At 35.1% G+C, this 19,671-nt stretch overlaps 1 protein-coding gene across 3 annotated transcripts in view; it reads left to right on the top strand.

Moving 5' to 3' along the window:
- The window catches only part of ZMAT1 (zinc finger matrin-type 1), a 62,259-nt gene extending 43,070 nt beyond the window's left edge, over nucleotides 1-19,189 (top strand). The window contains exons 3-7 of one of the 3 annotated variants that reach the window (XM_045817570.1): nucleotides 2,731-2,832; nucleotides 2,910-3,084; nucleotides 4,894-4,959; nucleotides 15,351-15,450; nucleotides 16,666-19,189. In XM_045817570.1, the coding sequence (XP_045673526.1) occupies nucleotides 2,731-2,832; nucleotides 2,910-3,084; nucleotides 4,894-4,959; nucleotides 15,351-15,450; nucleotides 16,666-17,974 (1,752 nt within the window). In that variant the 3' untranslated portion in view covers nucleotides 17,975-19,189. Of the gene's footprint in view, nucleotides 1-2,730; nucleotides 2,833-2,909; nucleotides 3,085-4,893; nucleotides 5,176-15,350; nucleotides 15,451-16,665 lie in introns of all 3 variants that reach the window. The other 2 variants (XM_045817568.1, XM_045817569.1) reach the window with 2 other exon arrangements.
- The last annotated feature ends 482 nt before the right edge of the window (nucleotides 19,190-19,671 follow it).

The raw sequence follows: 19,671 nt of genomic DNA, 5'->3' as shown, positions 1-19,671 counted from the left end.
TTTGAATTTAAATTTTAAAAATAAGTTTTTATGGGCTTATGCGATACTACTCAGTCAACAAAATGTACAAAATATAAGAAAGTAAAAATCAATCATAATTCTATCATTTGTATTATTTAACTTCTCTTTTGCTTATATGATTCCAGTATGCTTTCTGAAAACACACACATATTTTTGTAAAAGAGAATTGTATATGTTGTTTTGTACTTGTTTTTCATTTAAGAGCATATTTTGGACACTTTGTCCTAGCATTACATCTTTTTCTTCTTTTATAATATTTTAATGGCTATAAAGCAGTCTAATATGTAATGTAGCATATTTTTTATTTAAATTTCAATGCCACCTGTAGTTTGGTGTTTAAGCTTGTTAAGTTGTCAAATCAAAACTGCATGACTTTCCATGAATCCTGAAAAGGAGATTTTTTTTTCTCTTTTAGTATACAGCTTGTTTAATACTGTTAGACTATTGCAGTATAGTGTATATTGTATATGTAAAAAAACAGTTCTGCAGGAGTTTTGAATTTTAATGAGGTTTTATTTATACATGTTTAAGAAACCACTCTGTACTTTTATCATATAGATATCTCATATTTTCTTCTAATACACTTAAAATTTTATTTTTTATGTTAAAGTGTTTAATCTATCTGGTATTGATTTTCACATATGGAGAATGGTAACAACATTTTACAAATACAGATAGCCTGGTGTCCCAGCACTATTCATTTGACTATCTATTCTTGCCTCACTGATTTGTAGTGACACCTCTATCATGTACTAATTTTCATATATATATAATATATATGAGTGTGTGTTTGACTCTATTCTGTTTTTGTATTTCTCTGTTTGCCTTTGTCTACAATAACTTTAGGTTGTTATTGTAGATTTAAAATAAGTCATGATATCCAATAGGGAAATTTTACATGATAAAAATAGCATCATGAAAGTTAAAATACATAAAATATTTTTTAAAAAGTTAAAATACAAACCACATATTCAGTCATATTTATAACTCATATAACTAACAGGATTAGTGTCTAGAATATATGTGTATAAAGGACTTGTACATCAATTAGAATAAGAAACTCAGTAGAAAAATGGAAAAGTAATATAAACAGGATATAGATGAGATATCCAACTTCACTAGTAATCATACATGATATGAAAGTTAAAGTGATAATGAGCTACCTTATCAAAACCATAATGCTGGCAAAAAATTAATATATAATAGCACTTAACACTTTGGGAGTATATAGGAAGACAGAAACACTTATATACACTGCATTTGGAGTTGCTATCTGTTTCAACATATTTGCAGAGAAATTTTATAACACTTATTCAAACTTGAAAAATCCTTATACCTTGTAAACTAAGAATTTCTCCTCTAGGTATCTACTTTGAAAGAACTCTTTGACATGTATACTAGGAAATAAGTTTATATATGTTCAGTACAGAAATACTTGCAATAGCAAAATAAATAAAAACATAACTGCTTTCAATGGCATATGTAGTGGAATATTATATAGCATAATATTCATTTGTAACACAAATGAACTACAGCTATATGGATCAATATGAGTAAATATTAGAAGTGTAATACTAAGTTTATAAACAGCAAGTTGAAAAAAAGTATGAACAGAATTATTCCATATTCATAAAGATTTTTAAATGACAATAGTATATAAAACTGTTTAAGGGTACATGCATATGTAGTAAAAGAATAAAAGCATGAAAGGAAATTATACAGACCAACTTTAAGATAATGGTTACCTATGGTGAGAGAGCAAAGATAAAGGGATTATGGGCATGAGGAGATAGGACTGTATATGTAAAATTTTACCTCTTTTAAAAAGGAGATCTGAAAGAAACATAGCAAAATGTTAAAACTGGATAATGGGTATGGGCTTCAGCTATATTATTTCTTGTGCTTTTCTATATGATGAATATATTTTATAACTTAAAATTCTGTAGAGAGAGAGTGATTGACTCACAGTATGTGCTCAGGAATGTTAGTTTCCCTTTTATCTACACGAACATTTTTATGGTTCTTATGTATTTTGTTATATGTTTGTTCAGAGATTTTTCTAACGTGCTTAACCTAGAAGGGTTAATCTACTTACAAAAAGAGAATTTAAGACATAGGTAGTGCAGGGCTGATACTATAGTTCCATGGCATCATTAGGGACCCAGGCATTTTCTGTATTTCTGCTCCTACAAATTAGTTTCTGTCCTCGAGATCCTCCATAGACCCAGATGACTGTTGGAGCTCTGACTTTTACATCTCAATTCCAGAAGTAGGAGGAAAGATTAGAAAATGGGCTCATTACCCACCCTGTTAAGGAGACTTCCAAGAAGTTCCACAAAAAACTTACAACTTACTGGCCAGAATCTAGTCACATGGTTCTATCTTGCTGAAAGGGAGGCTGGAACATGCAGTTTTTAAACTGGTTATATTGACTAAGATGTATAACTAAGGAAGAGGAAGAAAATTGATATTAGACAACAACTAGGAGTCCCTGTCAAAAATAAGATCCTAAATGTTACTGGCCTCTAAATTATAGCACTATTTTCACTTTCACTGAGAGTTAGAGATTTGAAAGCATGTATAGCTCTTTCGTAAACTTGGTATGCAGCAAATATATTACAACTCACTAATGCCCTCAAATTCAAAGAGGTATAAATTTGAGGTGCCTCTGTTAATGAATAAACAAAATCATATTATATCTTTTTTCAGAGTGAAAAACATGCTCAAAATGTTAGGTTTTATTTTCAAATATATGGAGAACAAAATGAAGTGCCTAGTAAAAAAATGAAGATGGATGTTAGAAATTTTCAGGTGAGTGCCTTATGTTGATGTTGTAATTCTAAATTTTGAGTTACTGTATCTTTCTAACAATATTGTCCTTATTTCAGGTGCATAAGAGTGAAGTAGTGGACAGAAACAAATTTTGTGATCTTTGCAATATGATTTTTAGTTCTCCAGTTGTTGCTCAATCTCACTATGTGGGGAAAGTCCATGCTAAAAAATTGAAGCAGTTAATGGAGGAACATGATCAGGTATCTCCATCAGGATTTCAGCCAGATATGGGTAAGATTATGTTTACTTCTTTAGCTTCAATACAGGGTTTCTCTGTCATTTTCCCCAACTCTGTCATCCATTTTTTCTCAGAGACTTAAACTCTGAGAAAGTCTATTGATTTATACTGATTCTTCTTCTGCTGCCCAGTTAATCTCATTCTGTCTTCTTTTCATTTATTGTGGAGATTATAATTGTTAGCTGAATTTTAAGAAATGTTTTGACTTCTCCTTTTCAGCTTATTAAATCCAAATAAAAGCAAGTGATTCTCTATGTTACTATAAAGAATAAACAATAAGCAGCCTGAGCTCTTCAGTTTCTAATCAATCCATAGCTCCTTACTTCTTCCCCTTAGCATCTATCTCATTCTTGTTTTGCTGTAGTACTTTCCAGAACATTGTTTTATATGTGGGTTCAGACCCCATAATATAGTTATGATGCTGCCTTTCCTGGCTATAACTGTAGGCAAAAAATAAGTAAGTTATGGAATCTCCTTTTACTCTTATTGCTCATTTCTTTCTCCTACGAATATAAAGAAAAAGTATGTCTCTGTCTGGTGTAGCTCAGTGGATTAAGCACAGGCCTATCAACCAAAGGGTTGCTGATTTGATTCCCAGTCAGGACACATGCCAGGGTTGCAGGCCAGGTCCCCTGTGCGGGGTGCATGAGAGGCAACCACACTTTGATGTTTCTTTCCCTCTCTTTCTCCCTCCCTTTCCCTCTAAAAATAAATAAATAAAATATTTTAAAAATTGTCATATAAAAAAGAAAAAGTATGGCAGCATTATCAGTCAGTAGTTATTGAATACTTGTTTTATGCTAGATCCTAAAGATACAGTGAACTATAAATATAAAGCATTGCCTCTTTCCTCCTTCCAGTGATGTTGGACCAGAAGTACATGAGAAATTTGACCTAAAGATCTCACTTCTGGCCTGAGGTGGCAGAGTATACCATGGAAAACCTAACATGTACTTTGAAAAATTTGTATGCTAGCACAAAAATAAGATAACTAATCTCTGGAATAAATAATTTACCACATTTTTGCTAGCTTCAGCAATTAAAGAATATAACATGCCTGGCATGGAAATTTTACCAACATTAATTTCCAAATAATAGTATAGGCCTCATCCAGCATTAAAACATATTGTCTTAATAAATAAAACCAGAATTATTGTAAAATTTATTCTAGCCTCTGTAATTTTTATATTTTTGTTTTTCTGCCTATCAGTCTAAAAAGGGTCAGAATCAGTCTGCCCTACAAAAGAAAGTATCTTGTAAAGCCTTACCTTCAGCCACTTAAATACATCAATTTGGGCTCAGGGAGGAGACTAAATGAAGGAGCTCTGAAATAACTGTAATTGTGAAATCATATAATTTCATAGCCTCAAACAACTGCATACATTTTATTTTGATACAGACAATAAATCTGGGCTACACAGATGACTTAATGTGCTGCTCAAGTACAGCAACTTAGTATTTGGTACCATCTATTTTACTCTCAGTAATTTCAAGAACCATCCTAAGACAGCTCTCATGCCTTGATTGATTTTTCTAATTAATATAATTAGTGAATTCCTGATGCCAAACATTCCTTCCTGCATCTTTGTTGGAGAAACTTGAGGACAGATTTGTATTCAAATTTCCTTTCTCACAGAAAGCAGTTCTTTTTAACCTGAGTTCCTTTATCTTACAGCTGTGTGGAAAAAGTCCAAAGATAGTAGGTTTTAAAAGAATTCTAAATTTTCCTAATATTTTATAATCAGTGTAGCTCTAATAGCTGAACACATGTTAATCACTTCTCATTATGACTATTTCAACAGATGTGCCTGTTACTACTTCTGCAGAGTCAACTTTTCCGAAGCCCCTTGCAGTCAAGCCTCCTCCAGGTGGGATTAAAGACAAGACTATGCCTTCCTCTTCCAACACTGCTTTGGATTTGAATAATCCAACCAAGTATTGCAAGCTCTGCCCTGCTTCCTTTAATAGTCCGTTAATGGCCCAACAACATTATGTTGGAAAAAAACACAAAAGAAATGAAGCTAAAAAGAAGTTTGTAGACAAGATAAGAGAGAAACCTCTTCTAGCAAAATCAGATGCAAATGGTAAACAGTAAAATATCACAAAACTCTTTCATAGGAAGTTTATATTTTAAAATACATACTGACTTATATACCTACAATTTTACTCTTATTGATTAGGATGTTGTAAGTACTCATGGGATCATAGAATTTTTAGGTAAGTAAAGACTTAGAGTAAGGACTTAGTTCCGTCTATTGTTTTTTAGAGCATGAGAACCAGAAAGTTTTAGATCACCCTTATTAATTACAGAATCAAATATAGGTATTTCCATGGCTCCTTGTTATATCATACATATATAAAGAAATGTTTTAAATTAGTATTGGGTGCTTATACCATTCATTCACTAAGTATGGGTTAAGTGTCTCTTGGGTGATAGCATAGTCATTCTTGGGAATACAAATGAGATGGGTATACCATTTTCCCAGAGCAAATGTATAAATTACTTGGGTTATTAATACTTCATTGCACGAGGCTACAGACATGGATTTCTGTGTACATATTTATAGTAACCAGAGGAATAAAACATCATGGTTCAAAAAAATCTTCTTAGAGGAAATACATGATTTAGATTGTTAAGAGTGGGAAGGAGAGGATGAACAAAGGTGCTAAGATGGAGTGACAAGAATTCAAGCACAATAAAGATTCTAATCCTAATCCAAGTGATCCACTTGCTCTTCTAACCATATCTTTTTTTTCATTTTCCCCCACAGGTACCTTCTCACTACTAGTGTATTTTATTCCCTTTTCATATTCTTCCTTTCACCTACCTCTTTCCCTTCACTCACTGTTATTTTTAATTTTTTTCCTTACAAGACTTTTTCTGCTTCATGTGAAAATGTGCATTACTTCCTTCTTCTTGAAGCTCTATTCTTTGTCATATGTAACTCCTTATGCTCTGGTTCTTCTCCTATGATCCTATGTCTTATCTTTTTTCTTTGAGGGCTCTTCTTAAAATTACCATATTTTTGGACCATAAGACGCACCTAGGTTTTAGAGGAGAAAAATGGGGAAAAATGAAGCAAAAAATGTGGTAAAATATTTAATAACATAAATAAAGTAATATTTCACTAATGTAAATGTAAACAGAACTCAACGGCAGCATTAACAACCACTATTCCTCCCAAATTGGGGGTGGGGTGCATCTTATAGTCTGAAAAATATGGTAATTACCTAAATACAGATAGTCCCATGGTTCTATTCTTGATCTTACTATACAAATGTGATCTAATCTACCCCCTGATTTCATCTCACATGTGTATGCTTATGACCTTTCTGTGTAGCTTTAGATTCATATATGTATCCAAATGGCAGCTATTATTTCCTCTGGATACCTCATAGCTATTTCAAATCCATACAATCATTCAAAGTAGAAACCTGAAGTTAACCATGAATTCTCCAAAATCACCTTCTTCACTTTCTGTATCTAATGAAGTACCAAGCTATGACTGTTTTACCTCCAAAATATTACTTTTACCATATCTCCAGCCTACTCTTCTCACACTAGTTCAGACCCTCAACATCTTTCCTAGAGCCTTACTACTCAAAGTATGATTTGTGGCCAACATCATTGGTATCATTTGATAGCTTATTAGAAAAAAGTATTTCAGGCCTCCCTGCAGACCTACTGAATCAAAATATGCATTCTAACAAGACCTCCTAGGTGATTTGTACTCAGTAGATTTTGAGAAGCATTGTTCTACAGTATTGCCACAATCTCCTAACTGCTCTCTCTGCCATCAGTTTTGTCTCTACAAATCTGCCCTCAATTTAACCACTAGAATGTTTCACCTAAAGTGCACATCTGTCCATATCATTACCCTCCCTTCTTAAAAATTCTTAATTGTTTTTCTATTTTCTAAAGATAAAATTTAAGCTTGATAGCTCTTTACCACCTTGTCCCTGCCTACCTTCTCCAGACTTGCCCTCTGCTACTCCCTGCCATGATTTACATAAGTTGGAACCTACAAACTCTTTATGGTTTCCAGAAATAATTATGCTATTTCTTATCTCTGTGTCCTTGTTCATGTTGCCATGTTGCCTGGAACACCTCCATGTCCCTCTTGGCGAACTTCTACTCATTCTTTAACATACTACTTCCTTGGAAGCCTTTTTACTTGCATCAGACATGTCTCCTGTGCCTCCTTAACCTACATTTCTAATTATCTCTCCATGTATCTTTGTCTCCCATTAGACTGTAAGGACTTTGAGGGGAGAAACTTCATTTAACTCCTCTATTTCCAGTGCTAGAGATAGAAACTGGCAAGAGTATACCTATTTCAATAGAGATTAGTCTAATGTATGAGTCAGTGAAGTATTTAACTTTTATATATTGAGTGCCAACTATGTGATTGTACTTCTTAAGTTTCCTGCTTAATGTGATTCAACATATCCCCAAAAGTTATGCAGATATATGAATTTTTATTCAGGATTTTAAAAAATGTTGGTTTAGGCAAGTGTAGAAATAGAAGTCACAGGACTTCTGAAAGTAGTAGATGTTTGAAGAAATGGCGAACTTCCACTTGGTCAAGGTTTTTTTTTTTATTGTTTGGCTGAGGGTATCTGAAATAAGTGGCTTCTAGTTTAGTAGCATTAGGTAAAGTTGAAACTGAGTCAGCTATGAGAAGTGTTTGCACTCTAAAGGGAGGATCATGGTAGTACTCTGAAGTTTCAGGGTTATTAGAATAAGAGAAAGAGGATTTGGGTGATCTTTTCATCTGGCTGGGGAGAGGATGCTGATCATAAACATAATTTAATCCATTCAGTGAAGTCATTTTTACATGAACCTCTGAAGCTAGAGCTCAAAAAGAGATTGTCAACCTGGCCTTGACATTCCATTTTTGAGAACAGTAACTTTTTGGAGATTAAAAATAGCTGGAGAATTTAAATTAGCCAATGAGAATTTCAAAGAATGGTAACATCAGAAGCCCATATTACAAGTGAGCAAGAGGTAAGACAAAAACCATTTGACATGTGCCACCTTACCTATTTCACTCTCCAGCCATGTTCTCCCTTCTTCCTGTCTCTGCAGCCTTTTCCATCTGCTATAGTTTATGTTTTTACTGTATCTAATCTCTTTCTCTCTTTCTTCTTCATTCTCACTGTTTCCTCCTGTCTCTCATCCAGCCCAGATCTTTTTAGCACAGGAATGGCTACCATAACGATATGGAACTAAAGTATGTATGTATTTTTTTATTGTATTTGTTTTGTTTACCTTACTAATCTCTAGACCTTTGCACTTAGCACTATTGCACTTAGATGTCTCATCCTCACCTGTAACTCAATATATCTAAAATTTAATTAATAATGTCCTCTAAAACCAACTTGAATTTCCCAAGTTTTCTGTCTTTACTAGTAGTACCACTATTTGTCACCTACACTAGAATCTTTGAGAGCATTTTTTACTTCATAATTCCCTATATCCTTGTCCATCAGGCAGTGTTGCCAAGTTTTCTTAGAACTATTTCTCCACCCTGTACCCTTCCATTACATTTCCACTACATCATCTCACACTTCAGTGCTATAACAACCTTCTGATAGGCTTTACTTATACCTCATTGTTATTCTCTCATTCCCTAGTAGTAAGATTTCAGCCCTGGATCAATTGCACAGTCCACCTTTTCTACTTTTATATTCAGGATACTGAGTGATGTTATAGAAAATTATGTAGGGTAAATTGGGTACCTCTGCAGAGTCTTGGTATCCAACCTGCATGGACTTTTGGTCCTACTTAAATCCTTTCATTTTTCTCTCAGCAGTGATTTTTATATCTACACCCCTCTCTAAGATACCCTTCTACAGTTCTATTCTCCCCCTCCTCACACCTGTAAGGCAAGCTTATTCCTTATTTCATCAAGAAAAAAAATGGCCATTAAATATGGATTACCAAGTCTCTTGCCTCAACCAAATTATCCCTTAACCATGAGATCTCTTTTAACTGCTACACTTTACCCTTCCCTTCTTAGCCAAGTTTTTGTTGTTTTTTCAAATATGTATATCTTTGGTTACTCCTCAACTCACTGCCATTTGTTGACATACATTTCCCTAGCCCTCGACAACACTATTCCACCACTCCACTGAAACTATTCCTCACAGAGTCATGGTGACATCTAAATTTCTAAATCCAAGGTACAGCTTTACTCCATTTACTAATCATTCCTCTTTTAAAATCTCTGATTTCTTAGCCCCTTTGACATCACTCTCTCCTGTTCATTCTCATAACTCTGCCCTTTATTTTGTGGCCTTTACATGCCCCCCCTCTTTCTCTATCATCTTAAAGAGTGGTACTTTTGAGGGTTTTATCATTGTGTTGCTATTCTAATGCCCACCCATCCATTGTCCTCAGAAGATCTCATCCACTCTGATTATTTTAACTACTCCCATGCTCTGATTTCTCCAAAATAACTCTTAACTTATCTTCTACCTTTCAAACTCCTATATCTAACTGCCTGTTGGACACATTTACATGGAAATATAACAGACATCTCAGATTCTGTGTATCTAAACTCAAGCTCATCATTGCTTATTCTCCCACCTCCTAAAATAACATTTCCTTCTGACATTCCAATTTTAGTTAACAGGATCACCACCCACTCAGGTGCCAAACTAAGATGCTGAGAGTTATTTTAGATTGCTCAATATTTCTCCTTTCCCCTTATCTCCCACATTCACTTAGTCACTAAGTTTTGCCAGTTCTGATGCTAAATATTTAAGTATTTCACTAATCTCCCTGTTCTTCTCTGCCCCTACTGTGTGACCTTTCTAGCCCATTCCAGTCTCTTTCCTGGTCTAGTATATAACTATGGTCTCCTTATTTCCAGGCTTGCTCTTGTCAAACTCATCCTTCATACTGTAGCTAGAGGAGTGATTTCTCTAAAACACACAGTTGACCATGTCACTTAATGCTTAAATTGCTTCAAGGTTCCTAATGCACAAAATAAAAAGTCTAGGTTCTTTATCATAACTTTCAAATCTCTCTTTAATCTGGCACCCTTTGGCCTCTCCCATCTCACCCCCTTATATTTAATTCTACAATAATTCCAAATTATTAAGAAGTTCCTTCAACCATGGCTGGTGTGGCTCAATGGATTGGATGCTGGCCTGCAAACCAAAGGTTCACCAGTCCAATTCCCAGCCAGGGTACATGTCTGGGTTGTGGACCAGATCTCCAGTAGGGGGCACACTAGAGGCAACCACACACTGATGTACTCTCCCTCCCTTTCTCCTTCCTTTCCTTTCCCTCTAAAAATAAATAAATAAAATATGTATTTTTAAAAAAGTTCTTTCACATACTTCTGTGCTTTTTTTCTTTTCTTTTTAATTAAATTTATTGGGTTAACATTGGTTTCAAGTGTACATCTATGATACATCATCTGGGTATCACATTGTGTTTCCACCACCCAAAATCAAATATCCTTCTGTCACCATATATATGACCCCCTTTACCCTGTATTTTCCCCCACCCCTCTGTCCTCTGATAACAATGCTACTGTTGTCTGTGTCTATGAGTTTTTGTTTATTTGCCTTGTCTGTTCATTTGAAGCTTTCAGTTTTATGTCTCACATACAAGTGAAATCATAGGGTTTTTTACTTTTCCTGTCTTATTTATTTTGCTTAGCATGATATTCTCAAGATTCAACCATGTTGTCGCAAATGGCAGTATTTCATCTTTTCTTGTGGCTGCGTAATTTTCCATGTGTACATATATATGCCATATCTGCTTTTTCAATGCTATCTACTCTGCCTTAACTCTTTCTTAAACTTTTTAAAAAGATTTTATTTGTTTATTTTTAGAGAGTGAAGGGAGGGAGAAAGAGAGAGAGAGAGAAACATCAATGTGTGGTTGCTGGGGGCCATGGCCTGCAACCCAGGCGTGTGCCCTGACTGGGAATCAAACCTGTGATACTTTGGTTCGCAGCCTGCGCTCAATCCACTGAGCTACGCCAGCCAGGGCCTACCTTAATTCTTTTCATCAACTCTTTTCATCAAGTTAACAATTTTTTTCTTCCTTCCAAGTTTAACGAAGGAAGCATTTCTTCCAGTATCCCTCTTCAGATCCTTGTAATGTTCTCACTGACTCTGCTTCTTTGAGCTGCCATACATGTTAGCACACTTTTCTTACTTTTTACCAAATGAGATTGAAATCCTCTGTTCACATATCTTTATGACTTGGATTTGTGAACAACCTGCCTGTTTTATGCATCTCGTACCCTTAGGATCTAGCATGCCGCTTGGTGCCACATTGGTCCTCAGTGTTTATTGAACAGATTATTTGAATTCAACACATCATGCCTATTTCTGTCTCTGCCATACCTGATACTGCTTTCATCTTCTGGAATGCCCATATCTGCTTTCCTTATAGTTCAAAAACTTGTCCTCCAAGATATATCATGACTTTCCTCACTGCTCTAGCTCTTGGTATTATTCCTTTCCTCTGATTTCTCATGGACTTTATTGTTCACTGACAATTGCATTAACTATAGCTCCTTAAGTAAAATAGCCTCCTTCAGACATAGGATTATATTTTATTCTGCAATATTCTTCTCAGTGCTTTACATGGTAATGACTATAGTTTTCCTCAATTCATATTTGGTAATTGTTTATTGAGAACAATGTCTTGTAAAGGGGTAAACATAAATCAAGAGGCATATTCGAAGTTACTTGCCTAGTTGAACCTCAGATTCTACAGGTATAAAATGAAAATAAGGCTTCTTCATAGTATTGAAAAAGGATGAAATAAAGCAGTATATATGGTGTCCATCACAGAATAGGTCTTCAACAAATGTTAGTTTTAAAAAGTGTTTTGTTTTCCTATCATAATATTAAAAACAGTTAAATTAGACACATTTTTTCACAAACCTAATCCCATATTAATTGTATTTTTGCTTACACATTTCTCTCAACTGATTTTTCTTTGTTTAAGACATTGGACCTATGGTTCTTATCCTTGACTACATATTAGAATAATGCAGGGAGCTTTTACAAATCCCAGTGCTCAGGCCATCTCTCAAATAATTAAATTAGAATCCCTGGGACCTACACATTAGTATTTTATTTTCTCTTTATTAACTACCCAAATAATTGAAATATGGAGCCAAGATTGAGAACCACAATGTTAGACTATAAAGACAAACAGCACTTCCCATATCTGTGCTTTGAAAACAAACACCTTAATCGAGGGAGTTACAAGATTGAGCTGTGATTGGGAGAAATGTGGGACCCACAAGTGGTTATGGAAGATTCTGAAAGGTACAAGATGCAAAGAAACTTGAGTTTTGGGGTGAAGTCAAAAACAAGGAATCCTAGCAAGGCTGAGGGCAACAAAGCTGGATGGGGCCAAGGGGAAGATTCAGATTGCGGGGAGGGGGAGAGTTGAGAGTATAAGAAACATATGGAGGCAGGTGCCAGGAGTATTAGACCAGGAATTTTGATATTGGGACCAATAAATAGGCTTTAAATCTTCACAGAAAGGGTTTACACCATTTTTATATATTATTTTCTGAGATATCAATAGCTTAGAAAAAGATAAGGTGTGTGAAAAAGACAATGGCTAAGTCAATAGTAATGAGACCACATTTTCAGAACTGCCTCTGGATATTTCATGTGTGACCTGCAGCTCCTCTAAACTCTTGTATTACCTATAATAATATAGGTAATCTTCTGATATAATTTTAAGAAACAATGGAAGAACTGAGAAGAACATTATATACCATATACTTTATAGCTCTAAACAGATATGTAAAACCTCTGAAATATGAGTTCATAATTATAGTGAATATCTTTGGCTTAATAATCTAGGGTAGTGATTCTCAACAATGGTTGCACAGAAAAATGGTTTAGAATGCTTTCAAAAAGTCAGAAAGCCTGGGTCCACTCTTCTGATTTAATGGATATGATGTGGACTGCAACATGAAAAGTATTAAAGTTCTCCATGTGGTTCTAATGTGTAAGTAACATTTGGAAACACTAATTTAGAGGAAACTGAGATTTTTGCTTATCTTGCATATCTTAGATGCCCTCAAAGTATATGGTGTCGACCAAGCAAATCTGAGCCTTAATTTTCACACCTGTTAAATACGTATAGTAATAATTTCCTGTAAAGTGTTGTTGTGAACATGTAGAGTCCTGAATTTAGTCCTTAGCTTTGCAAGAAGTCCAGAATCTGCCCTGGCTGGTGTGGCTAAGTGGATTGAGTGTGGGCCTGTGAACCAAGGTGTCGCCTGTTCAATTCCCAGTCAGGGCACAAGTCTGGGTTATGGACCAGGTCTCCAGTAAGGGGCACATGAGAGGCAGCCACACATAGATGTTTCTCTCCCTCCCTTCCCCTGAAAATAAATAAATAAAATCTTTAAAAATTATTTTAAAAATCAAGTCCAGAATCTTCAAAGTTGATCACCTTCAAATTAGGGGATCACCAAACCACAGACAGACTTGGAAGATGCAGACAAATAACTAAGGAACTGGAAAGTATTCCCTTGGTGCATTTCTCACACATTCACTGATAACCATAACCAAGGGTATCATTAAAATCCAAATTCCCTGCCCCAGAGGCAGCCAATCATGTTCTCCAGGGCAAGGGCCCAGAGATCTGTATTTTAAACTAACACTCCAGGTGATTCTTATCAGAGAAGTCTGAGAAACATTGCCGCTTAAGTTAACACACTGTCATTCTGGTATTGATTTACAGCAGGGGGACATATATAAATGGTGGAGCAAAAGTAGTTTTAGAGTTTGTGGGGAAAATAATACAATAATTAATACAAGAATAAAGTCTGTGTTTCATGTACTAATAACTGTAAAACTATTTTTGCCCCACTTTGTACATATTTCCAGTTCTCGGGGTTTAAAAAATATCCAGGCTATCCTCTTTTTGGTATCAAAGAATATGGGAAACCAAATTATAATCAGAAAATGACTTTGTTAGCACAGGATCAAAGCACTGTGAGAGAGAATAGTTTTAAGGAATTATTCATTCAAACTTAGGCATAACCTGCTGAGCTCTTCTGGGCCCACTATTGAGTACGTGTATGTCAGAAGTGCATAGAGTTTTCATGTTCTTCAAAGTCAGCATCTCTTTCCCCTTGACAGTAGTCTCCTGTTTCCATGAACAATCTTTGCTTGGGAAAGGTCGGTACACTTTGTAATGATTATCTGCACATCCTTTAAACAATTGAGTTGTTACTTGATTTCAAAGACGATCTTTCTTGATCCTAAAATATCTGCAACCACCAATTTATTACCTCTTTTTTAGGGTATTTATTTATTTGCTTCTTCTGACCAAAGAGAAGTGGAAAGATGATGAGATTAAGTAAATAAAAATTAATTTGTCCTGTTTCCAATTCTACCTAGGAAGCAGAATGTAGCTAATATACCTATTCTGTAGCTCTTGGCTCTTTTAAAGTGGTAACTAGTAGTTTTGTTGTAGAATTTTGCTTTCAGCTTTTGTCCTGATAGTGGATCTCATTAAACCTCTCTCCTTTCTAAAATCTGTCTGTGGAAATGACTTTTGGTAAACTAATGTACTACATGATTTCAGATAACAGTGTGAAAATTTGCTTTTGTCTTTAATCTTTTGAGATATTTAAGGTTTTGTTGAGTGTAAAGAGAACTAGGAAGAAACAAAAAGGTTGGTTGAGGGGTTTAGAGGCAAAGGTTCGTTCATTGGGCATGCTAAATTTAAAGTGCCTGCTGTATTCCCACATAGAAAGAATAAGCAGACAGATAGCAGATTTTTAGGAAAAAAGCCAAGGCTAGAGAAGCAGTATGGTATCATGTAAAGAATTCTGGGCTCCCTGGCTGGCGTAGCTCAGTGGATTGAGCACGGGCCGGGAACCAAAGTGTCCCAGGTTCAATTCCCAGCCAGGGTACATTCCTGGGTTGCAGGCCATAACCCCCAGCAACCGCACATTGATGTTTCTCTCTCTCTCTCTCTCTCTCTCTCTTCCCCCCTCCCTTCCCTCCGTAAATAAATAAATAAAATCTTTAAAAAAAAGAATTCTGGGCTTTAAATTAAGATACATGGGCTCTGAGAGGATATCCCTATTACTATCTCTGTGACTTTGATAAAGTCACTTGACCTCTCTGGGCCTTATCTTTAAATTGGGAAAGTGTAAGTAGATGATATCTAGTAAATTTCTGTCCAACTGTGTGATTCTAAGTATATCCATACTAACCTTTTTAACTTTAACTCTGTTTTTTTCAGCATTTAGTACCAGAACCTATGTTTGTCATATTTGCAATATCACATTTACATCGTTAGAAATGTTCCGGTCCCATATGCAAGGAAGTGAACATCAAATTAAGTAAGTATTTTTTTTTTTGCCAAAATGCTCCTGTGATACCAAAGACCAGGGCTTCTGTCAAGTACTCTTGCATGTATTTTATAAATTTTCTGGGCAATAATTTCCCTATGAGTTAATCCTGTGTATGGTTTATGGTATTTATAACACATTGCATGCTAGTATCCCCCAGTAAGTTCTCTAATCATGATAGTATATTGGCAGAGCTGGTTAACTGGCCCTCTTTCTTACCAGACAGCATTTTCCTCCTCTGGAGAAATTGTTAAAGGCTCATTCTCTGCTTAACCATACACATTCAAATAATCCCTGGTAGGTTGTATTAATTTCAGGGACTCGGTGATCTGGTCATCATCCTTCCACTGAAGTATTGTGGTTAATAACAAAGGTCTTGCTGTTAGACCTGGGTTGGATTACCAGATGTATCTCTATATCAAGTATATAACTTTGGACAGCTCTGATATAAAGTGGTTATAATGAAATATAAAAATATGTGTAAGGTGCCTGGCCTGGAACATAGTAGGAGCTCAATAAATGTTTATTCCACTCTATTATTTTAAGAAGGAGAGGATCGTGGACAATTGGGGGCTGTATAAGTCAAGTAGCAGGACAGGGGGTCACTTAGCTATTGTATATTAGTTTGTTGCTTTGAAAGTCAAAGCATAGTATTACCTGATTTTATTCTAGTAGAAAAGATTTATACTATAGTGTCTGAACACTTAGGAACTAAATTGTCTGAGTCACCAAATTAACTTTCAGTTAGTCTTCTAAAAAAACTCAATGTTCCAGAATAAATAGCCACCACATTTAAAAAATCTGTACAAGGAACTGAGTACCAAAACTTTTAAAACAGCATGACATTCAGATGAGACCATCTTTAGGACATTAAATATTATTGGTCCTTTCCCACACATCCCAACTTGCCTTACATTTTAAGTACTATAATAATATCAGATATGTCTGCTTCTTTGTACCCATCTTCCTAGGCCTGAAAAAGTTTTTATGTGCAAAATATTGTGAGGTACCTGGGAGGTATCTGACTATCCTTGCTGATTCTTTTTGGCATAATAAGTCATGATTTATAGCTTTTATATTGAGGTAGGTTTTTAAATTTTTGGTTTTTGTTGTTTTTTGGTATTTTAGACTACTGTTTTTGAAAGCAAAGAAAATATTCAGCTAAAATAATCCAGTAATAATAACTTTCTATGGTCTTCTTTGCAGAGAATCCATTATTATTAATCTAGTGAAGAATTCAAAGAAGATACAAGATGAAAGTGAAGATTACATCAAGGTGCAGAAAGTCAGAGAACCAAAGCCCAAGACTTGTTTCAGAAAGGTGGAAGAGAGTTCTTTGGAAACCCGTGGGTACAGAAAAGTTATTGATTCCCGATCCAGACGTAGAATGTATGAACAAAGACACCCACGTGAGACTTTCCGGACATACCCAGAATCATATAAAATTTCACAAACAGTCAAAAATCAGTTACCTCATTACTTACCTGCTTATTCAAAGAAGACATACGACTCTTTCCAAGATGAACTGGAAGATTACATCAAAGTGCAGAAAGCCAGAGGATTACACCCAAAGACTTGTTTCAGAAAGATAAGAGAGAATTCTATGGAAACACATGAGTACAGAGAAGTTGATTCTGGACCCAGACAAAGAATGTATGAGCAAAGATTTTCAGTTCAGTCTTCCCATACCTACCAACGACCATATAATATTTCACCAGTGGAAAACCAGTTATATTATTGGTTACCAGCTTATTCAAAGAGGACATATGACTCTTTCCAAGATGAACTGGAAGATTACATCAAAGTGCAGAAAGCTAGAGGACTACATCCAAAGACTTGTTTCAGAAAGATAAGTGATAGCTCTATAGAAACCCCTAAGTACAGAGACATGGTTGATTCCAGACCTAGATATAGAATGTCCGAGCAAAGACTCCCATTTGAGACTTCTCAGACCTACCCAGAATTTTACAATGTTTCACAAGCAGTGGAAAATCAGTTACCTCATTGCTTACCAGCTCATGACAGCAAACAGAAATTAGACTGTATGACCTACAGTCAACCCACCAGAGATTATTTTGCAGAAAAACCAGTACCCCTAAGCCTTAGTCAGCAAGAAAATAACTCTGGCTTATACAGTGCAGAATCAGAAGTTTACAAGCACCTCTCCTCGGAAAAAAATACCAGTGACCCTCAAGGAGGTCATAAACGGAGACATCAGAAGAGAAGAAGGCACCTGGAGGAAGGTAAAGAAAAGGCAGAGAAAGAGCAGTCCAAGCATAAAAGAAAAAAGAGTGATGGAGATGTAGAGCTAGGCAAGGACAAGAGCATCCGACAAAAGAAAAGAGGAGATGAAGTTAGTGTCAGTTCAGGAAAACTTAAACACCGAAAAAAGAAAAAAAGCCATGGTATAACCTCTACGAAAGGAGAACATAAGCACAGGAAAGAGAAAAAGAAGTCTGTTCAAGAAAAGACAGAAGAGGAAATGCTTTGGGATGAATCTATACTTGGATTTTGATCTTCAAATTTTATTTACCCAAAGATTCATGAAGACAAGAATATGGATTTAGACAAATATTCAGTGAAGAAAAAGAGAGGTGCATACAGTCAGTGTCGGTTCAGGAAAGTTTTTATTGTGTGTGTGTAAAAATTTAAATTGAATTAAAAGAAGAAACAAGCAAGCCTAAACCTAGTTGTTGCGAAAGAACATATGAACACAAGAACATAAGACAAAAGGAAACCTGATGAAGAAAAAACAAAAGAGGAAATGCTTTGGGATGAGTCTGTTCTAGGAATTTAAACTTTTAATATTGTTTACCCAAAGATGCAATGAAAAAGTCAGTTAAGAAAACTGACTTAGAAAAAAGAACATTAAATGACGAAAAAGAGAGGCAGTTACAGTCAGTGTCAGTTCAGGACAGCTTGCTGTTCTTTTATTAATGGAAATAAAGTAAACCAAAAGAATAAACAAGTCTAACTCTAGTCTCTAAGGAAGAATATAAGATGGTAAGAACACAGGAACATAAGAAAAAAGGAAACTTGTTGAATAAAAGACAGGAGAGTCATTCTTTGGGGTGAATCTGCTCTTAGATTTTGAATTTTTTGCCTTTGCTAAGTTAAGGTTGAATTAAAGAAATAAGTTGAATAGTTTGTTTCCATGAAATTCATGTTATTTGAGTTTCCTAAGCGGACAGTGACTTGAACCTCTAGAAAGAGCCAAGTGATGTAAAAGTATTCAGTATGCCTTTTTGTCAAGTTACTTTTTCTCATTTTCCTTAAAAAAAAGGAGAAATTATGTGTTTCTTACATATAATGTAATTTTCCTTAATGAAGTTGTCTCTATTTCTATTCATCAATTGTTGTGATAGTGAATTATTTACTCATGGTAGATAATCTATTTTAAGTGAAAGAATTACCAGGCATTACAGAATCCATTTTCTGTTTGGGTTTGCGTTAGTGTTGTCAGTACTTTATTGCTATTGTGTGTTTGTTTATGTTTCTTGATTTTCTCCAAGAAAAATTTATGAAGAGATTTAGACTGACTTCTTTGTTTGTTAAATCTAATTTGAAGTGTATTTTTGTATTTTATAGTGCTCAAAGTGGAAAATGAAACAGTCTATAATAATCTTAGATGATATATAGTTTTAAAAGTACTGATACAATGTCAGTCTCTATTCTGGAAATGTTTATATTATATTAAAGTGTTTTCTACATATTGTTTTATGTAAATGATCATTTCCAACCAAAGATGATTTTACTTTGAGAGTGAGAGGGGAAATAAACAGTGTGTACCTCTGGGGAGGTCACATTATAAAGCTGTAATAATTTTATTTCTTCTACATCTTGCTTAGTAGAAGCAAATATTCAGACTTGAGCTCAGTTTTAAGATAGAGAATCCGACTGACTATATATACTTAAAGCTGAAGAAGGAAGAATTTATAACTGGGAATGGGTTATGAGGGTACGTTACCTTTAAATCATTTCATCTTGCTTATTGTTTTACTCTAGTGCTCCCCTTTTTTATGATAAGCACCTCCTGCAAGCATTTGAACATCACTATAGTATAGGAGGAGTGATAGCCTGGAAATTGAAATCTCAGGATTCTGGTTTCAGTAGTACCGTCAAGTTTCTGTGTGACCTTGAGGGAATACCATGAGAATTCAATATGAAGTCATTAGGGACAGGAGAAAATAGGCTATAGTATCCCTTGATATG

Source organism: Phyllostomus hastatus, unplaced genomic scaffold (genome assembly GCF_019186645.2).
Source record: "Phyllostomus hastatus isolate PE091 unplaced genomic scaffold, TTU_PhHast_1.1 phas_scaffold_28, whole genome shotgun sequence".
NCBI lineage: Eukaryota > Metazoa > Chordata > Mammalia > Chiroptera > Phyllostomidae > Phyllostomus > Phyllostomus hastatus.
The sequence above is the reverse complement of the archived record's forward strand: the minus strand, read 5'-3'. Positions and strand labels throughout refer to the sequence as shown.